The 27052-nt window shown below is 42.1% G+C and overlaps 3 protein-coding genes across 4 annotated transcripts; 2 read left to right on the top strand and 1 right to left on the bottom strand.

The window, feature by feature from the left end:
• The first annotated feature begins 153 nt into the window (after positions 1-153).
• LOC131423134 (DDIT3 upstream open reading frame protein) lies at positions 154-3676 on the top strand. Of its 2 annotated transcripts, none has more exons than XR_009228808.1 (3): positions 154-219; positions 2860-3020; positions 3518-3676. XR_009228808.1 is itself a non-coding variant. In XM_046466542.2 (3 exons), exons 1-2 carry the CDS (start codon positions 154-156, stop codon positions 2899-2901), a joined length of 108 nt encoding a protein of 35 aa, XP_046322498.2. In that variant the 3' UTR covers positions 2902-2907; positions 3518-3676. The 2 variants fall into 2 exon arrangements, 1 of the variants encoding a protein (XP_046322498.2); XM_046466542.2 differs by having other exon boundaries at positions 2860-2907.
• On the top strand, positions 3538-4343 carry Ddit3 (DNA damage inducible transcript 3). The gene is made up of 2 exons (XM_058586134.1): positions 3538-3675; positions 3761-4343. The coding sequence occupies exons 1-2, from the start codon at positions 3538-3540 to the stop codon at positions 4127-4129; spliced, it is 507 nt and encodes a 168-aa protein (XP_058442117.1). The 3' UTR covers positions 4130-4343.
• Positions 4282-24805, bottom strand: Mars1 (methionyl-tRNA synthetase 1). The gene is made up of 21 exons (XM_046466532.2): positions 24612-24805; positions 23377-23467; positions 23133-23211; positions 22921-23055; positions 22353-22428; positions 21921-22093; positions 21650-21756; positions 19581-19697; positions 19239-19442; positions 18370-18571; positions 15005-15079; positions 9370-9540; positions 9144-9239; positions 8901-9018; positions 8322-8535; positions 6976-7107; positions 6785-6889; positions 6505-6691; positions 4908-4979; positions 4596-4688; positions 4282-4496 (listed from the first exon to the last, which is right to left on the bottom strand). The coding sequence occupies exons 1-21, from the start codon at positions 24721-24723 to the stop codon at positions 4350-4352; spliced, it is 2706 nt and encodes a 901-aa protein (XP_046322488.1). The 5' UTR covers positions 24724-24805; the 3' UTR covers positions 4282-4349.
• Between the last annotated feature and the right edge of the window lie 2247 nt (positions 24806-27052).

The raw sequence follows: 27052 nt of genomic DNA on the forward strand, positions 1-27052 counted from the left end.
CGGATATGAGGGATGAGGCGGAGCAAATGCCGGCGTGCAGCTTTTTGATTGGTAAAATTCTGGATCCCGCCCATGGGAGGAGGGCAAGGCCACCATAAAAGATCCCGGCTCCAGGGTACGAGGTCAGAAGCTTGGGTGTAAGACGCAGAGCATATGATGTTGAAGATGAGCGGGTGGCAGCGACAAAGCCAAAATCAGTTCCGGATCCTAAGGAGAAAGGTGAGTATTGACTCCCTATCCACCCTTTACCTTTTCTTCTTCGCGAACATCGGTTGTTCCCTCAAAAGTTGGGCATCTGCTCTTTACAATACGGGTCCATGCCCTGCCTCAGCGATCTTAGGAACCATTCGAGGGTTGGGGAGAATTCTTTATTCAGGAGTTGTGTTTACAGGCAGGCCCCTCCTAACTTTGAGCGATAACGTCACCCCAATCCTTTTCCGGAGTGTGGTTCCGTTTCTGTGCTGAAGGATCCCCGCTGCCCTCGGGAAATTCATTCTGTCTCGTAGCCGATTCCAGGCAACCTCTGTAGGCCTGTCCGGTGAGAGGCGGGGCAGCAGGACACACCCCTGCTCTGAGATTGGGTGACCTGTAGCTCAGTTCTGTATCCGCCCTTTCGCCATTGTGGGCATTCTCCTTGTCGCCGCCCCCCCACCCTCAGCCCTGTCTCAACTACAGCACCTCCAGGGGTCAGCATGTCCACTGAGGTAGCTGGGGATCCTGGACTCTGCACACAACTTTTGGAGAGGAGGGGTGCTGATGGACAGGGAGAGATGGGTTTTTCATTTTCCCCAGAGGTCTCTTGGCCTCCCGCACGAGAGATCAGCTTGGATCTTTCTAAAAGTGGGAAGCCCTTTGGGTTTTCCCTAGGGTATTCCCCTTCTCCTGGGATTGATCCCTTCCTCTTCCCCCCCCCCCCCCCCCCCCGTACTGTCTCTCAACTAATCTCTGTGTAACCATTGCATCAGGCCAGCCCTACTGTTTGGCTTTGCAGTCCTCTGGCCTGGTGCTCCACTGCTGATGAAAGCCAAGTCCCCACACTAGAAGGCAAGGAATTGTTCCCCTGAGAGGACAGCAATGTAGAGAAATAATCGGAGCAATATTGCATCTCCAGTCTCGAGGGACAGGCAGCTCTGGATTTAGTCTTCCCTATAAGTGAGATTGGGACGGGAGATTTACATTCATTTATATACTTAATGAGCACCTACTATGTGTCAAGAAGTTTGGGGCTCAAAGTGTATTTCTAAATAAGAAAAAAATATTCTGCAGTGGAAGCCATAATTGACATGGAGAAAACTAAGCAGGAAAAAACAATGTTCAGGGTGGAGGTTAGTTTTTTATCAGTTGGCCAGGGATTGCCTCACTGAGATAACATTTAAATGAAAGGCCCTAAACCAGGCAAGTGGTGCACACCTGTAATCCCAATGACTCTGGAGGCTGGCCAGAATAGCAAGTTGGAGGCTAGCCTCAGCCATTAAATAGACCCCAGCTCAAAGTAATAACAGGGCTGGGGATATAGCCCTGTAGTAATGCACCCCTGGGTTTTAATCCACAATATCAAAAAATAAAGACCTGAAAGAGGCAAGCCAGTGAGCCATGCAGATACTATGGAAGGAAGAGCATTCCAGTTGGAACAGCTAGAGCATAGACCCTAAAATGGCAGTATGGCAGTATCTTTAGGAACAGGCCAGGTGGGCTGGAGTGAGCAAGGATGAGAGTGGCCTATGAAAACTCAACAATTTGTAGACAAGAAGCAAATTCTGTAGGGCCTTGCAAGCCATTTTGAGGATGTTTTTAATATGCATGAAATTGAAAGTCATTGGAAGATTCAAAGCAAAGACATTACTTAAGTTTTTAAAGGGCTAGGGATGTAGCTTAGTAGTAAAATGCACCATCATCATCATCACAAAAGGCTCCCTTGAGGACTGGGGTTGTGGCTCAGCGGTAGGGCGCTTGCCTAGCACAGGCAAGGCCCTGGGTTTGATCCTCAGCACATTAAAAAAATAAAAAAGGTTAAAAAAAAAAAGGCTCACTTGAGGTGCTATGTTGTGAATAGACTTAGGGAGTGGTGGCAAGAGCAGAATGGGGAGACATCCTGCAAGGAAGTTTCCAAGGTAATGAGGAGAGATGATAGTTAATTGATCTTCATTTGAAAACAAGGGTCTGCGTATTTTTAAAGAATGAGGATTGCTGAGTTGGGAGGCCAGCCTTGCCAACTTAAGTGAGACCCTGTCTCAAAATTTAAAAAGGCAAGGCTAGGGATATAGTTAGGTGGTAGAGCCTCTCTGGGCTCAATCCCCAATACAAAAGAAAAAAAATTAGAGAATTTGCTAGTGCTGTGGATTGGATTGTCAAGTGTGAGGGGAGAGGGGATGACACCAAGATATTTGCCTTAACCATCTTGAAATGGAGATGACCCTGGAAGGGAAAGGTCAGCAGGAGATTGTCTTTGGACTTAATATAAATGCCTGTTACACATCCAAAAGGAGATGGTAAGTAGGCAGTACACAGCAGAGTTGAAGGTCCTAGACGAGAAATAGAAATGTACATTTGGACCATATAAGTGCAGAAATAGAATTAGGAAAATGCCACTAGAATTGTTCTCTTAGCCCTTACTGGACATGTTTGAGGGCTGCCTTAAATTTAGAGAAACTGAGTTGGCCAGGACTTTGCTCTTATGTAATCAGGACTACAAATGTCACATGTCACAACTAAAAATAAAGGAAGCAGAGCTCTCTTCTGTCCTTGGAAATAGCTATAGGACCTTTTAACTATCCATATTCCACAAGACCAGTAAGAGGTTAGAAGTAAAGAATCTGCCTCTCCTTTCAAAAATGGCTGACATTTCTCTTTGTTCCACAGTGTTCCAGAAGGAAGTGTATCTTCATACATCACCACACCTGAAAGAAGGTAAACTTCACAACTCTTTTCCAAAACCAACTCCTAAGGAAAAGCTGCTTAGGCTCCCTTTGCTGGGATCCTAAGAAGTTACTAGAAGACCCAGCCTAAAGAAGGAGAGCAAGGTTTGAATCTCAACAAGCTTTTGTTGTCAGGTCATGTCTATCCCTCTAGCCTGCCCCTTAACAACATGGTGACCAAATCACTATTTTTAGAGCATTTCCTAATTGAAAGCTGCTCTCAAAGTCGGCCCTAGCAAAGACAGTTGGTTTGCCTTGCTCATCTTCAGTCTTCCTTGAAGTTAGATGGACTCAAAGGACCTTTTACCCAAAATCCCCACACAGAAAGGAGCACAAATAGCCTGGTAATTGCCCCTTAAAAGTACCTATAGAGTTCCCATGTGGGCTGAGAACTTTCATTAGGATCTCATAAGAATATGTGTTTGGGTAGCATCTGTTATCACTATTAATCTCTGCTATTGTAACATTAAAGCAGTCATAAACAGTATGTAAATAAATAAATGTGTTCCAATAAAACTTTCACCTACAGATCATTTTGCCAACCTGTGGTATAGACTTTGTTTGCCAAGTGGAACTTTTATACTGAGTATGTACTTTTCCAGAACCTGATCCATCTGCAGAGATGGCAGCTGAGTCATTGCCTTTCTCCTTCGGGACGGTGTCCAGCTGGGAGCTGGAAGCCTGGTATGAGGATCTGCAGGAGGTTCTGTCTTCAGATGAAAACGGGGGTGCTTATATCTCACCCCCTAGAAACGAAGAGGTGAGAATGCTAATTCTAAAGTGAGGGGATATTATCTTTCCTTTCTCTACTAATATCTGCCCTTCCTTTCCTCATTTCTTTGAAGGAAGAATCAAAAACCTTCACCACTCTTAACCCTGCGTCTCTGGCTTGGCTGGCTGGGGAGCCAGGACCAGCAGAAGTCACAAGCATCTCCCAGAGTCCTCACTCTCCAGACTCCAGTCAGAGCTCCCTGGCTCAGGAAGAAGAGGAGGAAGACCAAGGAAAAACTAGGAAACGGAAACAGAGTGGCCAGTGGCCAGCCCGGGCTGGAAAGCAACGCATGAAGGAAAAAGAACAAGAGAATGAAAGGAAAGTGGCACAGCTAACTGAAGAAAATGAACGGCTCAAGCAGGAAATAGAGCGCCTGACTCAGGAAGTAGAAGCCACACGCCGTGCTCTAATTGACCGAATGGTTAATCTACACCAAGCCTGAACAATTGGAACCATCACTCCCCAACTGGGGCCACTACCTACCTTACCCTGAAGTGGCTACTGACCACTTTCACATCAGTGTCAATGATGTGACCTTCAACACATGTCCAGTTGGGGGAAGGATTGGGGGAGACAAAAGCAAAGGGTCTCAGCTTGTATATAGAGATAATACATTTATTTATTAACTGTCCATATCCATTAAAGACTTTCTATGAGCTCTCTCACTTTTTCTTCTTGCCTTTAGGAGTTTCAAGAGGTTTCCCCTCAGCTAGAGCCAACTGTTTCTTTAGATCCAAGAGTTTAGCCACCTCCGCAGCAACCTGGTTCTTGTCTGCCTTTTGTGCTTTCAGTTCTCGGACAATGTTGCCCTAAGAGAAGGATGAGTGGAGAGAGTAACAGTGAGACCAGGTAACAGTCTGTTTAGGATTCAGCTTTTTCCAGTCTCCCAATGGGCTTCAGCTTCATACCTGTTTTGTCACTTCATCCATAAGCATTTGTATCTGCTGTGGCCCCACTGTTGTAACAGTCTCTACGACTGCTGGCTTGGGGAATACTTTTGCCTAGAGAAGAAAAACTGGGTTATCACTGGCTGCCATAAACATCTCCTGATCTCTAAAAAAGTGATTTTTAACTCAAGGACTCTTCTAGCTAAGATAGGAAAGAAAAATTAAAAGGAAGTAGCAGGGCCAAAAGATGGAAAGTGTGATGAGGGAATACTACTTGGGAGAATTAAGGTGCTGCTGTGGCTGTTAGGTGAGGGCATAGTCTAGCTTTCTCACCTGGCCCCCTCCAAAGCGCTGCCTCAAACTTTCAATCTGGTAATTTTCCAGTTTTTGGAACAAAGGAGTGACCTGTGAAAGAGAATTTCAGAATCATTCACTGCTTACATATGAACTCTACCAAACTATATAATGGGCTTCTCCAACCCTACTCTTGACATTTAAAAATCCTTAATGCTCCCAGGTACCATGGCACACACCTGTAATCGCAGGAAATATATGTAAAGGAAAGAAGCAAATGAAGGAAATGGAGAGTTAATAGTAACAGACTGATTCTGGACAAACCTGTGGAGGGGGCCCAGTGGACACTGAAACCCTCTTCCACTTATAGCCCAACTAGATAATGGGAGGAGAGGGATTTTTGCAGTTAGGAGATTGTGGGGAAGGGTCCTTGTGTCACTTTCATAAGGAACTAGGTGTTTTCAGGGTATTAATCCCAGAATAGCAATTTGTTTTCTTAAGATGGAGTATTTGGGGCTGGGGCTGTAGCTTAGCGGCAGAGTGCTTGCCTACTATGTATGAGGCACTGGTTTTGATCCTCAACACCCACATAAAAATAAAATAAAGGCATTGTGTACATCTATACCAAAAAAAAAATTAGATTTTGGTTTTGGGGCTTGAACCCAGGGGTACTTAACCACTGAGCCACATACCCAGCCCTTTTTTTGTGTGAATTTTAAACAGACAAGATCTCACTTAGTTGCTTAGGGCCTCACTAAGTTGCTGAGGCTGGCTTTGAACTCAAGATCCTTCTGCCTCAGCCTCCCAAGCCACTGGGATCACAGGCATGTGCCACGGAGCCAGCCTGTTTGTAGTTTCTTTGCATGATGGAAGACTACTGTCTGAGGTTTAGATCAGACTGCAAAGTGACTCTTTTAAGATGAAAGATATATTTTATAATGGCATTTGCTTATTCTACCTGATAATGCAGAGGCAGGAGAACTGAAAGTTCAAGGCCAACTCAAACAATAAAGAGCTGGGGATGCAGTTCAGCAGGAGATCATCTGCCCAGCATGGAAGAGTGAATGAGGCCTGGTTATTCCTAGTACTGGCCCTCCCAAAAAAAAGTCTTAGAAGGAACATAACACTAAGCAAATACCTACTGGTTAAGAAAAGAATTCAGAAAAAGCATTCCTCAGAAAGCCCAAAGTATTGATAGGATCAGAAAGTATTTCAACTATTTAATGATGCTAGGTCAATCCAGAAGTTTTAGATGTACTCTGTAGTAATCCTGTGTCAAAGAGTAATAGGATACTCCTGTATTCTCTCTGCCGCACTGCCTACTAGTATTATGGAAACAATAATATCGTGGTATTTCTTCAAATGGCTGTATACCAGTTAGTTTTTATGTGCCAGGTACGGTTTTAGCATGAAAACCAAAAAAAAATAACACTGAACTTGTGAACCAGTACCAAGGACCTTGTATCACAAGCACACCCAATTGCAGAATGAGGAGGGGTTCAGAAGACCTATAAGAGCTCTTGCACCAAAAGCAAAGAACAAGAGAATGTTAGGTCTATTCTAACATCATCCCAACAGTCACATGGCAAAAGCATGAATTTTGAGAGACTGGCCCTCCAACTCTTGGGAGACCTACCGTGCCAATCTGGTGCCCTGCTGGTAAAGTACACAGGAAGTTCGTGGGAAGGACACTGCAGGCTGGAAGCGGGAGTTGCAGCTGTGCCTGGATGGTGGTGCTAACCATGGGCATGAAAGGCTGGAGCATGGTGGACAGCAAGGCAGCTATATTCACTGCCAAGCCTGTCACTGTGCCTGCCCGCTGCCTTAGGGAGAAGAGAGATTTAATCAAGACCTCCAGGAGGACATAGCCTATCAGCCATCTAATTTCTATAGACACCCCTACCCCTTTAACATACCTGTCAGCCTCACTACCTTTAATCCACTTCCAGGGCTCATTCACTTGAATGTACTGGTTACCATGTCGAGATATGGTAAGAATACTGCGTAAGGCATCCCGGATCCTGGGAAGAAAGGAAGCAGTCCAAGGTATATGAGTCTCTTGACATGCCAGCAAACCCTAAGAGGCAGAGCTGTGTAAGTTACTTACCGAACCTTCTCCAGCAGTTGGTGATAATGTCGGAGCTCCAGGGTAATATGGGCCAGCAGGCGCTGATCATCAGGGGTAAGCACCATCTCAGGCACACAGCCCCCAAAAAACTTAGACACAAACATCCCAGCTCTTAATAGAGATAGAGAAGAGGAGGAGAAAAAAAATTTGGCCAGTCTCCTTATAAATATTTGACACTTTCCACAACTTTTCATTCTCTCAGGATTCCTGTCCACATTAACATGCTTCCTGGCCCCTCAAACTAAAAGGCAAAGCTTAACAAATTAAGCCTTTATTCTCTCGCCCCTAAAAATGTGACTCTTCAAATGAAGAAACCTAATCAAGTTAAGCAACTATACATTTTGCTTTTAAGTAAATTTTTAAGAATGATCAAGTTAAGCCAAGCACAGTAGTGCACGCCTATAATCCCAGTGGTTCAGGAGGCTCAGGCAGGAGGATCACTTGTTCAAAGCCAGCCTCATCAACTTAGTGAGGCCCTAAGCAACTCAGTGAGACCCTGTCTCTAAATAAAATCCAAAAAAAAAGGCAGGGAATGTGACTTAGTGGTTGAGTGCCCCTGAGTTCAACTCCCGGTACAAAAAACAAACAACAACAAAAGATCAAATTAAAAATTTTTTTTTTAATATTTTTAATTGTAGATGAACAAAATACCTTTATTTTATTTATTTTTATGTGGTGCTGAAGATCAAACCCAGGGCCTCATACATGTGAGGCAAGCATACTACCACTGAGCCACAACCCCAACCCTCAAGTTTAAATTTATTATGTGTTAATTGCTATCAAACACTCTAAAGAAGACTATCTGTTCAAGATGGTTAATGAAAAAAACCTGAAAGAGTAAACAGTAACTGAGCTAACGGCCTAGGGCTCAAAGAGAGGAACAGAAAAACTCTAAGTCATGGAGATTTCTTCAGACTGCAGAATCACTGTGATAGGGACAAAGAATAGAAATGTGACCCTAATGTAACAACTCTGAAGAGTAGAGCAGAAGCCTCCTATCACTACACTGAAATAACCCCTTTCTTCAGCCAAACTTTTCAGTGGCCTGCAAATGAACCTTTTTTTTGTGAGGATAAAATATATCATTTCTTCAATGAACATCAGTTAGAAAACAATTATGTTAAAATCCCTCTGTGACAACTTTGCTAAATCTTCTCTCTCTTTCCAAAGTATACTTTACCTACTATGTGCTGGGAGCAGAGTCCAACTTAAAGAAATCAGTTTTCCACAATGTCTCTACATATTCTCTCTATATTCTTATCTCTGGAGGGAGAATTGGGACATTTCAGCTCTGCTGCTGACTCTAACCCCTTACCAACTCCCACCTGTTGATGAAGTTGCCCAGATTGTTAAGCAGCTCAGAATTATTCTTGAGCAGCATGTCTGTCCAGGAGAAGGCACTGTCCTGGCCCTCAGGACGAATGTATAGCAGATAGAAGCGCCAGATGTCAGCAGGGATCCCTGTGTCCTGGGCCATATCTCCAAACACTCCCACACCACGGCTCTTAGAGAATTTCCCATCCTCATAGTTCAGGTACTCTAGACAGAGAAAAATGAGAACCATCTGCTCAAATATCACTCCCCTCTCTGACCCAGTAATTCTTCCCTTTCCTTCAACATTAATGGTGGATGTCCAAAAATACCTCACCTTGAATAGCTTGGGATCCTTTCCTATCCATTCTGACCTTTTTTCTCTTTGCTCATATGTAATACAAAATTTTTGCTTTGGTCTTTTGCTTTCTTCAGAATCTTGATTCCTTTTTCTGGATGAAGTTCTCAAGTTTTAATTATTTCCTAATCCATATCAATACTAACTCAAGACCTAGCATTTCACAGGATCTTCTTCCAAATACTGCTTTAGTTCTCATTCCAACAGCCCATCCGCTTTCTTCTAGGGTACCTACCTGTAGCAATGAGGTGCTTGACCAAGGTGTAGTTATCCTCAGCTCCTAGGGCTGAACAAGGAAAGACTAAGCCATGAAAAGGAACATTGTCTTTGGCCATGAACTGGTAAAGGTCCACCTAGGGAATATAGTTGAGAGAGATCTGAGACTTTCTTCAAAAGTCCAAAAAAGACCAGATACCCTGTCATACATGCCCTCCTTCATATGCCCTCTCCATAAACAGGCTAACCAAGAACTGCTCACTTGCTCTGGGTTCTTCCACCATTGTTCCCACTGGTCTGTGTAGTTGGCTGTGATGGACAAGTAGCCAATAGTAGCATCAAACCAGACATAGAATACCTAGAGGTTCAAGAGAAGAGAAAAGATAGGAACCAACCCAAAATTTCAGATATAATCAATATTCTATTCTGCTAACCCATGGTCTTAATCCTGAGACTATAATTTGAGACGTTAAAAAAAGAGTTTTTACCTTGTCCTCAAAACCTTTTAAGGGTACAGGAGTTCCCCATTTGAGGTCTCGGGTTATGCAGCGTGGCTTGAGGCCATCCCGAAGCCAAGAACGAATGATAAACCGGGCATTGGGTGTCCAATCACTGCCAGGCAATGTCTTCCCCAACCATTCCTCTAATCTCTTTTCCAACTGAGATGGAAGACAGAGGGCAGAATTAGGAGTCTCATATGTGGTTAGCTATGATTATCCTCATATCTCATAAGGATAAATATGAACAACATTTTGAATACATTTGGCCTTATGATAAAAATTTAAAAGATTCATGATTCTGAAATAGTAATTACATCTCTATGAATTTATTAGCAGAGATATTCCCTTAAAAGTGAAGACATGTATGTCAGGCACAGTAGGTAGCACACACCTATAATCCCAGAAACTCAGGAGGCTGAGGCAGGAGGATAAGGCAGGAGGATCACAAGTTCAAAGCCAGCTTCAGCAACTTAGCAAGGCCCTAAACAATTTAGAGACTCTGTCTCAAAATAAAAAATAAAAATGGCTGGAGATGTGGCTCAGTGGTTAAGTGCCCTTAGATTCAATCTCTGGAAGCATACACACACACACACACACTCACACACTAGAGATGTAGCTCAGGGATAGAGAACTTGCCTAGCATGTGTGAGGAGTGTAGAAATGTGTAAAGAAATGCACCATTGGGCTGGGGATGTGGCTCAAGAGGTAGCGCGCTCGCCTGGCATGCGTGCGGCCCGGGTTCGGTCCTCAGCACCACATACAAACAAAGATGTTGTGTCTGCCGAAAACTAAAAAAATAAATATTAAAAACTCTCTCACTCTCTCTCTTTAAAAAAAAAAAAGAAAAGAAATGCACCATTGGGCTGGGGTTGTAGCTTAGTGGCAGAGTGCTTGTCTTGCACATGAGAGGCACTGGATTCAATCATCAGCACCACATAAAAAAACACACAAATAAAATAAGGCATGCTGTCCATCTACAACTATCAAATAAATAAATAAATAGAATTTTTAAAAAGAAAAAAGAAAAGAAACACACCATTGCTGGTACAGTGACACATACATACCTGTAATCCCAGCAACTAAGGAGGCTGAGGCAGGAGAATCTCAAGTTTGAGGCCAGCCTCAGCAATCTGGTGAGACCTTCAGCATCTTAGTGAGACCCTGTCTCAATTTATATTTTTATAAAAAGACTTCTTCTTCTTCTTTTTTAATAAAAAGGACTTGAGATGTAGCTCAGTTGTAAAGTGCCCGTGGGTTTGATCCCCAATACCAAAACTACAAAAGAGACAAGTGCACTAATAGCCAGGAACAGTGGTGCACACCTGTAATCCCAGTCACTCTGGAGGCTAAGGCAGGAGTATCTCAAGTTCAGGGCCAGCCTGAGCACCTTAACAAGACACTGTTTCAAAATAAAAAGGGCCGAGGACGTAGCTCAGTGGTACAGTACTTAGAGTACTTGCACAGCATACACACAAAGTCCAAAGCTCAACTGCCAGTACCAAAAAAAAAAAAAAAAAAAGAAGAAGAAGAAGAAGAAGAAAAGAAATACACGGTTTATGATAGCAAAAATCTGAAACTAGGGGCTGGGGTTATAGCTCAGTGGTAAAGCACTTGCCTAGCACATGTGAGGGACTGGGTTCGATCCTCAGCACCACATAATTAATAAATAATAAATAAATAAATAATATTATGTCTACCTACAACTAATGAAGATATTAAAAAAAAAAAAAAATCCAAAACTAAGCCAGATACCTATAATCCCAATTATGGAGGAGCCTGAGGTGGCATTATGAGTTTGAAGACAGCCTGTGCAACACAGCAAGATCTCATCTTTTAAAAAAAAATTTAAAAACTGAAACTCCTGATTCAAGTTTTAAATTTAAATATACTGTATAAATACATGAACTATTACAAAATCATTTTAAAATAAATAAATAAAAATCATTTAAAAAAAAAACCCAAGGTTAAAAAAATATATAATAATAAAAATAAATAGGTTAACTTTTTTTTTTTCTGGTATCAGGGATTGAACCTAGGGACATTTAACCACTTAGCCGCATCCACAGCCCTTTTTTAAAAAAATATTTTATTTAGAGACAGGTTCTCGCTAAGTTGTTCAGGAGCCTTGCTAAGTTGCTGAGGCTGGCTTTGAACTTGTGATCCTCCTGTCTCAGCCTCCAAGCTGCTGGGATTACAGGCATGTGCCACTGCAACCAGAAATAAATTAATATTCACCAGAAAAAAAAAAAAGGAAAATATACATTTGGGAGTTCATAACCCATTTGAATCAAAGTGTGAAATATGATATATCAAGAACTATGTAATGTTTTGAACAACCAACAATAAAAAATTTAAAAAAATTTAAAAAAAGAAAATATACATTTGGGCTTACTCTTAAGTATGCAACTTCCACTTTTTATGTCATAAATTTCTATCTAAAATATTTAAAAGCTAATACCACTTTTGAAAGCAAAAAAAAAAAAAAAAAAATCCTCTTGAAGAGATGCTACATGGAATTCATCCACATAAATACCATACTACTGTTAAGAGAATGAGGCAAACTTCTGATGCCTGACAATACATTCTGTTGGTGGGGCTATGGAGAAATAGGCATGTTCACACATTGCCAACAGAAGTGCAAAATGGTACAATAGTCACTGAAGCAAATTTGACAACTACATATGCATTTACCCTTAACACAAAAGTGATTACTTTTAAAGAATTTATCCTAAACTTCCAACAATGCAAAAATGCATATGCAAAAGGTTATTCCCTGCAACATTATATGTAATTACAAAATACTAGAAATCTGCTAAACAATGTACACAGAAAATGGCTGGGAAAGACCCCTATGATACCACAGAATGAAATACTGTATAGTTATTAAAAATAAACTCGGCTGGGGATATGGCTCAGTTGGTAGAGTGCATGCCCTTGTTTCAATTCCCAGCACCACAAAAAAAAATAAATAAAGGAAAAACAAACTGGCTGGGCACAGAGGCACACACCTGTAACCCATCTAATTGGGAGGCTGAGGCAGCAGGATCACAAACTTAATTTTTTTATTTTTTTGGTACTGGGGATTCAACCTAGGGAGCACTTCACCACTGAGCTACATCCTTTTTATTTCTATCCTGGGCATAGTGACACACATCTGTTATCCCACCTGCCTTGCAAGGCTGAGGCAGGAGGATCTCAAGTTTAAGGCAAGTGTGGGCAACTTAAAATTTCTTTAATTAAAAAAAAATTTTGAAATATTTCTCAAAATAAAAAATAAAAAGGATTGGGGGTATAGCTCAGTTAGAGTGCTTGCCCACTACATGTGAGCCTCTGAGCTCAATCTCCAGTACTAAAAAAAAAAAAAAAAAAAAAAAAAGATTATCATTAGGATAATGGAAAAAAAAAATAGAATTTGAATAGTGCATCAACAAATACATTAAAATTAAATTTCCTGATGTAACTTCAGTGTGGTTATTCAAAAAAGTCTGGTTTCTTAGAAACACACTGAAGTACTTAAAAATAAAGAGAATATATACATATACAAATAGAAGGGAAAGGAGGAAAAGGGAGGAACAGAGCAAATATGCTAAAAACAAATGGATCAGGCTAGGAGCAGTGGCACACTCCTGTGGTCCCAGCAGCTTGGGAGGCTAAGGTAGGAAGATCAAAAGTTCAAAGCCAGCCTCAGCAAAGCCAGGGTGCTAAGCAACTTGGTGAGACCCTGTCTCTAAATAAAATAAAAAATACGGCTGGGGATGAGGCTCAGTTGTCAAGTGCCCCTGAGGTAATGGTTAGAAAAGTTCTTTTTTTTTTTTTTTTTTTTAAAGATACCAAGGATTGAACTTAGGGGCATTCAACCACTGAGCCACATCCCAAACCCCATTTCTTATTTTGTACTTTATTTAGAGATAGGGTCTCACTGAGTTGCTTAGTGCCTCACCATTGCTGAGGGTGGCTTTGAACTCATAATCCTCCTACCCCAGCCTCCCAAGTTTCTGGGGTTACAGGCGTGCACCACCGCACCCAGCTGCAAGGTCACACAGGTGGCAAAGTTCTTCTGGTTAAACAACATGAGCTTCCTTTTTTTTTTTTCCTAATTCTTTTTAGTTGTAGTTGGACACAAACCTTTATTTATTTATTTTTATGTGGTGCTGAGGATTGAACCCAGTGCCTCACACATGCTAGATGAGTGCTCTACTACTGAGTCACAACCCCAACCCTCACATGAAGTTCTTTGTTCTATCAAGTTTATTTTTGCAAGCTTGAAATTATTTCCAAATAAAAAGTTAAATAAGGAACTGGGCTTAGCAGCACATGTCTGTAACTCCTAGAGTCCCAGCAGCTTGGAAGGCTGGAGCAAGAGGATCCCAAGTTCCAGGCCAGCCTCAGCAACTCAGTGAGACTCTGCCTCAAAAAAAGAATAAAGTAAAATAAAAAGGGCTGGGGATATAGATCTCTGGTAGAGCATTGTGGGTTCAATCTCCAGTACCAAAAAAAAAAAAAAGTTTATGGGGGGAGGCAGATTTACTAAGGTAGAAAACTGGTACAGACGTATTACAAGGCAGGACCAGTGGCACACACCTATAATCTCAGCAGCTCAGGAGGCTGAGGCAGGACGATCGCGAGTTCAAAGCCAGCCTCAGCAAAAGAGAGGCGCTAAGCAATTCAATGAACCCTGTCTCTAAATATGAAATAGGACTGGGGATGTGGCTCAGTGGTTGAGTGCCCCTGAGTTTAATCCCCGGTATCCCTGGCCTCAAAAAATAAATAAATAAATAAAACAACCCAGCAACTCAGAAGACTGAGACAAGAAAATCGAAAGTTCAAGGCCAGCCTGGGCAACTTAGGAAGACCCTATCTCAAAATAAAAAAACAAAATGCGATGTACCTCAGTGATAGATCACCCCTGGATCAATTCATAGAACAGGAAAAACAAACAAATAAACAAAAATAAAACCCATAAAAGACACACTACAAAGCAAAAGAAAGCAGGTTGCAGGAAAGTGTAAATGCCATGAACTAAATTTTATTACGAAAAAGCAAGGGGCTGGGGCTCAGAGGTAGAGTGCTCGCCTAGCGTGTGCGAGTTTGATCCTCAGCACCAGATAAAAATAAATAAAATAAAGGTATCCAATTACAACTAAAAACAAAATTTTATATATATATACATATATATATATATATATATATTTAAAAAGAAAAAGCAAAGCAAGCCAGGGGTAGCGGTGTATGCCTATAATCCCAGCGACTAGGAGGCTGAGGCAAACCGGTCTCAACATAAAAAATAAAAAGGGCTGGGGGGGTGTGGCTCAGTGGTTAGGCGCCCCTGGATTCAATCTCTGGTACCAAAAAAGAGAGGAATAAACATACTTTTATATACATAGGACATTTCTGATTAGACACAAAAGATGCACAGTAGTAAATATTTCTGGCAAGTGAGCTTAGGACTGATGGACCTAGGACTTCTGCTTTGTGGCCCTTTAATCTGTTTAATCTCTTCACAACAGCACATGTAATTTTTAATGGAAATAAACCTTGGAGTGGTTAAATATCCATATTTGTGGTTAAGGTAGAGGGACAGAAGAGGCCTCCTGAACACTAGGTTGAGTAAAGGCTCACTTACCTTAGGCAGGTCCAAGAACAGGTGCTGGGAGGACTTTACCACAGGGCATGACCGGCAAACCTTACATTGAGGTTTCTGTGAAGGGAAATTCCAGAGAAGGGGTGACCCAGAGTGAGACAGACAGGATCAGGACTACAAATAAGAGAAGGAACACAGAAGGAAGAGTGCCTCAGGTGCCCTCTAGATGAACTTCATCCTCAGACCAGCCCACTCGACTACTTGGGCTTCTTGAACTTGGGAAACTCAAATTTGCACAGCATAACATTTGTTCTTCAGAGTTTCACATTTCTATTAAATCAATGCAGAGTAGGAAAAAAGCATTCTCTAAGCACAGTCTGAGTACAGAGCACTGCACTGTGTGAGAGGATGAAGGAGCAACAAAAGAAGACCTGTAGCTCCTCTCCTTGAGGTTATAGTCAAGTCAGGGAGAGATGGCTTGCATAACAAACAAGCACAGATCTTTACAAAGCAAATGTCAAAAAATACTTAATTGTGTGGTAGAAATAGAATATATAACAACACTGAAGAGTGACAGCTAAAGTATTAAACTGTTAGATGGAATTAATCAATAAAACTTTCCAGGAGAGTTTTCACCTATTTTGTATTTTATTTAGAGACATGTTCTCACCGAGTTGCTTAGCACCTCACCTTTGTTGAGGCTGGCTTTGATCTTGTGATCCTCCTGCCTCAGCCTCCCAAGCTACTGGGATTATAGTCATGCGCTACTATGCTGGCTATCACTTTTTTTTTTGAGACAGGGTCTCACTAAGTTGCTTAGGGCCTCACAATGTTACTGAGACTGGCTTTGAACTTGCAATCCTCCTGCCTCCACCTCCTGAGTCACTGGGATTACAGGTGTGCATCACTGGAATCAGCTCACCTGCTTTTTTTTTAATATTTTTTTTTTAGTTGTCAATAGACCTTTATTTCATTTGCTTATTTATATGTGGTGCTAGGAATCAAAGTCAGTGCCTCACACATATGAGGCAAGCACTCTACCACTGAGCTATAACTCCAGCCCTTCACCTGGGTTTTTGAAGGTGAGAAATTGTAACCCTCTCAGACCTCTCTCCTGAATTCCACAGGCTCAGATCCAACTGTCTACATGGATGACCACAGATATCTCAAGCTTAGCAAACCCCAACAGTATCACTGCATTTGGCATGAAGGCCTTTTCTCCTACTCTTGCCCATTGTCAGAAATGGTATTACCATCTATCCAAACTGCTCAAGCAAATTTTTCTTTCTTTCTTTCTTTTTTTTTTTTTTTCAAATGGTGATGCTGGGGATTAAACCCAGGACCTCACCCATGGTAGGCCAGCATTTTAACACCAACTTATTTTCCTAGCTCCTGCCAAAAATTTATAAATCATCTTTTTCTTTACTCCAAATTCCAGTCTAACCAACACTACAGTCTACCTCCAAAATATATCCCAAATCTATTTTTTAATTTTCCCCAATTCTGGACTCTAGACTCCAAACCCTTCTCCAATTTTCTTTTCCATTCATTTTCCACAAAGCAGCTTGCCATTCCACTAGAATAAAATCTAAAACTCCTGTAATGGCTTAGGAGGCCCTGGTAAACTGGTCCCAGCCTTTTTCACTGACCTTATCTTAATCTACCCTCCCACTGTACACTGGCCTTTTAAATTTTGCTTTTTAAGCTCTTTGTTACCTCTGGGCTTTTTATGGTTTGGATCTGAAAGGTCCCTCAAAAGCTCATGTGTTAAAGGTTCTGGTCCCAAATCGACAATGTTCAGAGGTAGGACCTTTAGGAAGTGATTAAATCATGAAAGATTTAGTCTCGTCAATAGACTAATCTTCACTGATGAATGCTAGACTATTGGGAAGACATATAGACTTGAAAAAGTAAGGCCTACATAGGTCATGGGGAGTTATATTTTGTCCCGGGGCCTACTCACTCTCTACTTTCTGGCTGCCTTGCAGCTTTGCTCCACACTGTGATGTTCTGCCTCACCACAGGCCCAGAAACAATGGAGCCAAGTGACCATACACTGAATCTGAAATTGTGAGCCAAAATAAACCTTTCTTCTTTTCACATTATTTATCTCAGGTATTTAATCGCAGCAACAAAAAGCCTTTACATTTCCTGGTAATTGCAACACTTCATGTTTTCTTCAACTTGCAACTCTCTTAATACCACTTATCACCTGGCTTGCTCCTTTTCATTCTTCAGTTAAACTCTCATTTCAAATGTTACTCACTCTCAGAGGCATTCCTTCATCATCTAAAGCCCACCTCCTAGCACATCTTCCTGGCACTTTATCCTATCCTATATTATTTCCTTGTTTAGTGTTGGTATCCTTCCCACACTGGATAAAAGTCTGTCTTATTCACTTCCTTGTCCCTAGTCCCTGAACTATAACTAGCCTGTACAGATTAAAAAATGTCAAATAGCCAGATGCATGCCTATAATCCCTTCTCATGAGCTGAAGGAGGAGGATTACAATTCAAGGCCAGCCTGCGAAACTTCATGAGACCCTGTCTTAAAAAAAACAAGGGCTAGGGTTGTGGCTCAGCGGTAGAGCACTCTCATCTAGCACATGCAAGGACCTGGGTTCAATTCTCAGCACCACATAAATTAATAAATAAAATAAAGATATATTAAAAAAAAAAAAGATAGCTCAATGCTTAAGTGCTTACCTAGCATATGCAAGGTCCCAAGTTCAATCCCCAGTATTATAATTTTTAAAAAAGAAAAGCTTGCCAAATAAATGAATAAAGAAACAACTAAATAAATTAACAAACAACTAAACATGGACTAGAAATCAGAGGCATTTATAGAAGACAGAATAATCTAAACCAATGTAGATCAGGTGGCCCAATCGGAGCAAAGATTGGAAGTATAAATGTCACATGTATTTCCTAGAACAATGTTAAAAACATAATAAATACTCAATAAATATTTTCAAGTGAACTAAATGATGAGTTGAGGAAATGGGTAAACCATCAAAAGGTTTTGTATGCTAAAATAAAAATCCTGGGGCTGGGGACATAGCTCAGTGGTACAGCACTTGACTAGCATGCATGAGCCCCTGGGTTAAATTCCCAGTAACACACACGCAAAAAGATCCTGAATGGGACAAGACTGGGAATCCCTTTAAGAATATTGTTGGTGCACACCTGTAATCCCAGTAACTCAGGAGAATAAGGCAGGATGATCACAAGTCTAAGGCCAGCCTCAGTAACTTAGCAGGGCAATTTAGCGAGACCCTGTCTCAATATGAAAAATAATTAAAAAGTTCTAGAAATATAGCTCAGTGGTAGAGCACTCATGGGTTTAATCCCCAGTACCAAAGGGGAGAAAATTTATTCCCTCTGTTTCCCATGAGACCTTCCTCTTACCTTGAGTTCAATGGCATTGATGAGCTTGCCACACTTGTCACACTGATCACCTCTAGCCTCTTCATAGCCACAAAAGGGACATACTCCCTCCACAAAGCGGTCAGCCAGGAAACGGGCACAACGCTCACATCGAAGTTGTTCCACACTATCTTGCAGTACAAAACCTCGTGCCATCAACCGATGGAAGATGTCCTGGGTGATTCTGGCAAAGTAAACAAGACATAGGAAGTTGAGAAAATATGCATACCTCCCTCCTGCCACTCAAACCAGGGATCCAAATTCATTCAATCCAAGCACCAAAGAAATTAGAAAGCTACTCAAGGCAAAGGTCATCCATTCCTCATTAAATTCTTAATGAAATAATGAAATGGTCCACACCCCTCATACCTATTCCTCTTCTGCCCACAATCTCTTCCCTCAGCACTTAAGAATTCATTTTTGTTGAATCCAAATTTATTTGCTTTCTCTTCAAGACTGTCTCTGCTCTTCAGTCAGTCCCAGTGCTGAATTGCAAAGTACCATCAGCTAGCAAATATCATTGCAAGTGTATTGTCTATTAATGCACACAGGTGTGGGAGTTAATATCTTAAAGACTCTAAGGCAGTAAGAGAGGAAGGAGGCAAAGAAGAGAAGGCAGGTTAAGTTCCAACTCTTCCCTCCCTCAGGTGCTCCTTCAGCTCCAGGTCAAATAATATATGCCCTCAGGAAGATCTGATAACTGCCCAGGACACATTTTGGGGAACATTCAGATCCTGGGTTCAAGAGGAAATCCTAGACAATCACTCTGGTTCATTCGGTCTCCATGATATTCTCATTGCCTCAGACCCCAGCCTTCAATCTCCATTTCAATCTCATGAGAGAAAACCTACTTGGTCTGCTGTGGAGTGGTGGTACGACCAAAAATATCAAATGAGATATTAAACCAGCGGTAGATGTCAGCATGGATGGTATGGTACTTGTCACAGATTTCCTGGGGAGTTAGGCCCTCTTCCATGGCTTTTGTCTCCGTTGCTGTCCCATATTCATCTGTCCCACACAGATAGAGAGTGTTCCACTGACGGAGGCGAGAGTACCTGGAAGGGAATATGTAGTCATGGGGGCCCAGGTTAGCCCTTGCTCCCAGGATCCTTCCAGTTCCCAACCTTGAGGTGTCCTATTCCCTTGGGGTCCAGCCCTCCATCAGGAGGAGCTTCTCCAGAAGCTGACTTCACCTGGCAAAGACATCAGCACTGAGCACACAACCAATGATGTTTCCAAGATGAGGGACATTGTTGACATAAGGGAGTGCACTGGTGATAAGCACATTCCTCTCCCCAGCCACAGGCAACCTGGTAAAGAAAGAGGAAGAGAAGACAACCAGGGAGATGCCAAGGTCAAGAAAGACTGAAAAATGCACAGTACAACTAGACACAACTTTGTTCAACTGTCATGAGTTTCTGTACATCTAAAGTCTTTCCTCTAGGCTGGGGATGTGGCTCAAGCGGTAGCCCGCTCGCCTGGCATGTGTGCGGCCTGGGTTCGATCCTCAGCACCACATACAAACAATGATGCTGTGTCCGCCGATAACTAATAAAATAAATATTAAAATTCTCTCTCTCTCTCTCTCTCTCTCTCTTTAAAAAAATAAATAAATAAAGTCTTTCCTCACATGAACCCACAGGACCATAAGATCCTCTACAGTTGCAGGTAAGGGCCCTGTCCACAGTGAGCAAACCTCATATACTGCTCTGTGCATTTCACGTGCCTCATTCCAGCACTAATTTCTGTCCCTTTAACTGCTGACATTAGCTCATCTCAGACTTGAAGTTCCCAAGTATCCACAAAACTCTCCCTAGGCTCTGTCCAACCATCTTCACTCTTGCTATTCCCAAGAAGTTTCCTAGTACGAACTCCTTCTCCCACATGCTATGTTAACAGTATCATTAATTATCTAAAATCCTACAGCTCATCACTCCATGCACATTCTTACCAAGTCCTTTTGTACCTCTTGACTCTTATTTAATCCATGTCTATCATTTCCTCAAGACCTAACTCAAACTAGCAGGCACCATCTATTGCTCATAGCCACTGTGATCTTCTCCATACTTTCCCAGGATCGTTCCTAGTTAATGCCATTCAATCTGCTGACTAAAGTCACTCAACTCAGTATTCCTTATTCATAGTTCTTCACCGTTAAAAGCTCAACTGCATACATCCTGTACCTCTCCCTTCTCCTTAGCACTGACACTGCATTAGGGCTTATGTCATCTTTCCAACCATTCTCAATCTACAATCACTGGCTCCCCAATACCCCACATTAACCCCATCCCTTCTTTCCAGCTGCTGCTCTATGTCCCAGTCAGATGGTTCATCTGCTCCACAGAACATTTTTCAGCTAATTTCCTCAACACAGGCATCACTAATTTCTCCTGCATTGGCCTTTCTCCCCATACCTTAATATCATAATTGTTTCTGAAATCCAACTTAGAAATCAGCTTTTAGAAAATCTTCTTTCACTGACAACTATCATGTAGCACTCCTTTGACGTTATCCCTTCACTTCTTTATCATTATGAGAGTACTGAGTATGGTGATAGATATATAGGTGAGTATACCCTGGGTTCTGCCCTCCAGGGGGTTACATTCTATAACACAGTAGTCCTCTTATCTGCTGGGGACACTTTCCAAGACCCCAAGTGGATGCCTGAAAATGCATACCAAAACCTTTGTATCCTGTTTTTTCCAACACATACATATCTATATAAGTTTAAATTATAAACTAGGTACAACAGATTAATAGCAATAACTAGTAAAATAGAACAATTATAAAAATATGCTGTAATAAACGTTATTTGAAACGTTTGAGGATCTGGGGTTGTAGCTCAGTGGTAGAGGGCTTGCCTAACACATGTGAGGCACTGGGTTCAATCCTCAGCACCACATAAAAATAAATAAAACAAAGGTATTATATCCATCTACAAAAAATAAAAAATTTTGTATTGTTTATTTCTGATATTTTCCATTTAGTATTTTTAAACTGCAGGCAAGTAAAACTATGGAAAGCAGATTCTCAGACAAGGAGGCTACTGTATAACTGCTACCTAGGTCCTTGCAATGGTGAAATACAATGTGTCAAAAGGTCTCTAAATTAGTCTCCTTTGATATTTTTCCTCATAGGATCCTGTTCTTCTACTTCACAGAACTTAGTAGTTTGATGAGCAAACAAGGCCTGTCTACTTTGTTCTCTTTTATCAACAATATCTACTTATAAAACCAAGCCCCACTCCTTGGTGCCTACTCACACTGGATTCTGCTGGGGCCGAAAGGGGGGCAAGCTTTCCAGGCCCTTTTCCCAAGCAGTCACAGCTATAGCAATCTCTTCCTCAGATAGGGTGGCCAGCTCCTCCTCCTACAAAGAGAGTATAGAATCCCTTAACAAGTGAAGGGGCACCACAGGTAAAGAAACTCTCTCCAACAATTAAAGAAATTAGACAAGTACTCAACATTTCTCTCCCAGCCACCTCCCACCTCAGGGCCCAGGGCTCCGTGAAGATGCCCTGTCCTGTTCCAAACCTCAGGCTCATTGCTGACAGGCCTCTCCTCAGGTAGACTGGGCTGAGGCTGCTTTTGGAGGTAAGACCGGAGAGCCAGGACACCCTGCTGTTTCAGCACAGTCTCTACAGCTCGCTGACATGGCTCCTGAGTAGTCAGAGTCTGGAACCAGCTACGCAGGGCACCCAGTTCCTCTATGATCATGGGAGAAAAAAGAGAATCAGCAAGCACAGGACCTGGATTGAGCAGGCAAGGCAGGACCTCCTCACTTTCTTTAAAAGTTTCAAAGGTTTCTCCAGTTGCTTTCCCTAGTTCCTGCAGCCATATTCGCTATAGTTGCCCTGTCAAGTATCAGGTTGCATCCTCAACTGGATCCTCAACTGTCTGTTCTGTAACCCTTATTCTAAACTCCTGGGGTTTGGGGTGGGGTAAAGTGATATACATAATTCTCACCAGGGATGTAAGCTGGGTCTTGAAGTAATGGGTATAGTGCTCCCCACAAAACAATGTCTGCTAGAGATTCTGTTTCCTTGGTTGGGAAAAGAAAAGAAAAGAAAAAGGTACACTGATAAGGCACTTTTTTTTTTTTTCCTAACAGTAATAATATCTAATACTCACTGAAAAACTGCTATGGTCAAGCACTGTGTTAATCTTATTATATTATCTCAATACTCAACATAACTCATTGAGATACAGAGGTGTTCACAGATATTAATGTTATTTCCATTTTGCACAAGGAAAAAATGGAGGATTAGACAGTTTAAGAGATTTGTCTTTTTTTTTTATAATTCTTAATTGTAGATGGACACAATATCTTTATTTATTTTTATGTGGTGCTGAGGATCACACGTGCATAGCAAGCGCTCTACCACTGAGCTACAGCCCCAGCCCAAGACATTTGTCTTAATAATAAATTACACTGCTAGTGACAGTGTTGGGGTCTGAACACTCTGAATACAGTCTTCCCTATTAATTCTTACACTATAAATCTTCCCCACACCCCATCTCGAGACCAACTCACCCCAGCCAGGAAAGGACAGTTTTGTCGACTCAAGCTGTGGTCAATGTGAGTCAGGGCTCTCCGAATTAGTCCAAGAACATCTTCCCCCTTCTTTCCTTGGACAATTAAGTAGTACAAGGCAGCAGATAAAGCTGGCTAAAATGAAAGGGACACAGGTCAAGGTGGCCATGCACAGCAAGGACCTACCTGCCATTCCCTGTGCCTTAGCCCACCTGCAGCTCTGTTGCTTCCCATTCTAGCCACTGGTTGGTGAGGTCATCTTGCTCCCAGCCAGATAACAGAAAGAAGTATCTGCCCAGGGAGAGAACAAGAGAAGGTGAAATTAGAAGGACCCATTTACCTAGTCTTATTTCTCATCCCTCAGTGAAACAATGGTTGCAAATAATTAGTCACACAAACAACACAGAGGTGTGCTTTGAGCAAACCACCTCCCTGTAATCAAGGACCAATACTGACCGGCAGATTGCAGTAGTTGAAAAGAGGTAGTTGCCACTATCCAGTTGCAAGACAGGGACTTTAGGCCGGGTCAGGAACGGGACCACACACTCTGATGCAGAAGAAGAAAATGGGTGAAAAACAAGGGAAAGAAAAAAATGAGAGAAAGAGGAAAAAAAATATACTTTGTTAATTTAAGACAACTATAAATTGTTCCCAGAAAAACAGAAGTATGATGGGCAATATCATCACAGAAGTTCTAGGATAGGACCACTGAAACAGGGTTCCAGAATATACTGGAGAGGTCAGCAGGTGTTCAGTTGAGACTGTCAGCTGGAAACAACAGATGGGATTTCAGAGGACGTCGTGGGTATTGGGATAGTGCTGCAGCCAAAAACTATAACAACTCAAAGCAACTAGCATATCCTGAGAATAATCTGAAGTCCCAATGGGAGGTCAGAATTAAGAAAAATGGGAGGACTAACACGACTACCGCTTAAGAGTTAAACTGGGGACTGGGCCTGGTGGCACGCACCTTTAATCCCAGCGACTCACGAGGCTAAGGCAGGAGGATCACCGAGTTCAAACCCAGCCTCAGCAACTTAGCGAGACCCTGTCTCTAATAAAATATTTTAAAAAGGGCTGTGGGCGCTGGGGCTGGGGGCTCAGCAGTAGAGCGCTCCACCGACATGTGAGAGGTGCTGGGTTGGATCCTCAGCACCACACAAAAATAAATAAATAAAGATGTTTTGTCCAACTACAACTAAAAAAAAAAAGGGGGGGGTGAGGGCCGCTGGGGATGTGGCTCGGTGGTTAAGCGCCCCTGAGGTCAATCAAAAGGATTCTTAAGCTGGGCATGAGAAGAGAAAGAACTGAAAGATGTGTGTGCATACAAATACCTTGTGTCTTAAGGGGCAGGGTCCTAAAAATAACAAAAAGGTTCCTGGAGACGGTGATAAGAGTGGAGGGGAGCTGCTTAACAGGTGTGAAAGGTTAGGAAGAGGAGGCCAAGCTCAGGATGCTGAAAGATGAAAGAGGGGAAGTTGAAAATGAGGAAAGAGTATATTGAGGGTAAATAACTGATGAAGGATGTGACAGGAAGGGAAAAGTTAATGGAGTGACCAAGGAAAGGAAAGGTAAGGTAATGTGTGGTACATTCCAGGGGATTCGCGAAAACAAGCGCCGGGTGAGCGTCGGTTGTGTTTCTGTCCCCCCACCCACCGCCATCCACTGCCCACCAGCACCACCCCAAGTACCTTCGGGGCCTACAGTGCTGATGAGCAGCTCTGTAGCTCTGCCCCGGGCCCTCCCGGCCGCAGCCAGCACCGGCAGGCTCCCCGGGGCGCCCTCGCTCACGAACAGTCTCATTTGGAGATGAATCCGACGCTGATGCAACCGGAACCGGCCTCCCGCCGCTGGGTTGAGCAGCCGCCGCGAGGCACCCCGGGAAATGAAGTTCGGTCTTAAGTGTGGCCAGCGGTCGACTCCCGGAAAGAGAACTATTTCTCCCCGTCATGCAACACTGGGAAACAGGAAAAGGGTACCATCGAGACCAAGGAAGCCATAAATGCAGTGCTAGAGCAGCACTTTTTAGGTGGGAGAGTTAGAGACGTTTGCTTCTTGGGCCCGGCGGCTTTGAGGCTGTGACTGAAACCGTGGCTTTTTGTGGTCCTGTAGTTGTCAAAGATAAAATAACGATTATGACTACGGCTACTCGCAATCACCGACTCTTGATTCAAGTTGTTAAAGATTAGAGTTTTAGAATGAGCAATTAACGATGAGCTTACTTTAGTGATAAGCTGGAAATTAGTGTAGATATACTATCAATCAAAAAGGATATGGCTCACTAAAATATTGATTCACATCAGTCTGCAGCTCATATAAGCTAGACAATCCCATCAAAAGAAGAGAAGGAGCCCGTGTCGTGGCGCACGCCTGTAATTCCAGCGGCTCGGGAAGCTGAGGCTGGAGGATTGCGAGTTCAAAACCAGCCTCAGCAATTTAGCGAGGTCCTATCTCTAGATAAAATATTACAAAAAAAGGCTGGGGATGTGGCTCAGTGAAGAGCATCTTTAAGAGAAAGGTCAAATTGAAGGAAAGTAAAATTGTTTCACAATAAGCGTATGCTAGGAAACACTTAAAAATAATTGGGAAAGCGACTCTAATTGTCATATATAATAATTAGTATAATGTATATTATATATAATAATTAGTATAATATATAGTCATGATTTATTATAAACTATATAATAATGTTTTGTTTATTTATTTATTTTTTAAGGATATGTGGTAGGGCTGGGGATGTAGCTCAGTGATAGAGTGTTTGCATACCATGCACAAGGCCCTGGGTTGGAACCCCAGCATAAAAAAAAATGGTATAATTAACACCTAATAGTACTTATAAGCCAGGCATTGTTCTAAGCATTTTACATACATTAATTCATATAATTCTTAAACAAAAAAACAAACTATGATGTCCTAGACCTTTTGAAGTTAAGCCATAAGCAGCTTTGCAAAGGAGGCTAGGGGTATATCTCAATGATAGAGTGCACGCTTAGTAAACCTGAGGCCCTGGGTTCAATGTGCAGCAGCACCAAGAAGATGCTTTGCATTTTTGCTAAGGCTATTTGGAACACCCTGGTAACCTTGAGCTTCCATGTAAAACAATTCTATTACCCTGAGACCTCATGTAGACATTTCGATTGGCAACTCCACATCATCTCAGCATTCCAGCAACCCCATGGAGGATGCTGGACATGAGAGTGAAGTCTTCCAGACAAACCCATCTACTCTATGAAACCACCAAATGAGCTTTAGTGAGTCCATGCTACATGGGATAGAAGAAATACCCAGCTGGGGTCTATTCACATTTCTGCCCCATAAAATTGTAGCTTTGTGAGCTATAATAAAATAGCAGTTGTTGAAACACACCAAAAAAAAAAATAGATATGAGGTAGTTTCTTTTATTTTACCAATGAGAGAACTGAATCACAGAGAGGATACGTTGTGTCAGGAACCATATAAGGTATTAAAGATACAATTATCAACAAAGTAGATGTGGGCTACCTTGGCAGCATTAATAAACTTCCTGAAAAACAGAAAATCAAATAATCATACTAGGGGTATGTTGAAGACTTATCCATTTTATTTTGAGGCAGGATCTCAATAAATTACCTAGGCTGACCTCTAATTTGTGATCCTCCTGCCACAGTCTCCTGAGTTCCAGGGATTAAAAGCATACACCACCATGCCTGGATTCTAATAATCTTTAAAATATGTTGATAGTTATACAAGGTAGATAATGTTTGTGAAACCTGAGACGCCTTATTGTCCAAATGAAATTTCAGCTGAGATCTGAATGATGAATCAGAGTTAAGAAGGCAAAGACTGAAAGACTGGAGAAGGGAAATGTTTCAGGCAGAGGAAATAACATATGCAAAGGATCAAGATCTCAGAGCCCTTTAGGAATCTGAGGAATTAGCATAAGGCTACAGTGTGGAGTTTCTGGTGGGGAATATGAAAAGGCTAGATGAGTGGGAAAATCTCAGCCAAGTGTGGTGGCACATGCCAGCAGCTTGTGAGGCTGAGGCAGGAGGATCTCAAATTCAAAGCCAGCCTCTCCAACTTAGTGAGGCCCTAAGCAACTTAGTGAGACTCTGTCTCTAAATAAAATATAAAAAAGGGCTGGGGATATGGC

The sequence above is a fragment of the Marmota monax genome, unplaced genomic scaffold (assembly GCF_021218885.2).
Source record: "Marmota monax isolate L192 unplaced genomic scaffold, Marmota_monax_Labrador192_F-V1.1 WCK01_AAM20220418_F8-fsc00151, whole genome shotgun sequence".
Taxonomy (NCBI): Eukaryota; Metazoa; Chordata; class Mammalia; order Rodentia; family Sciuridae; genus Marmota; species Marmota monax.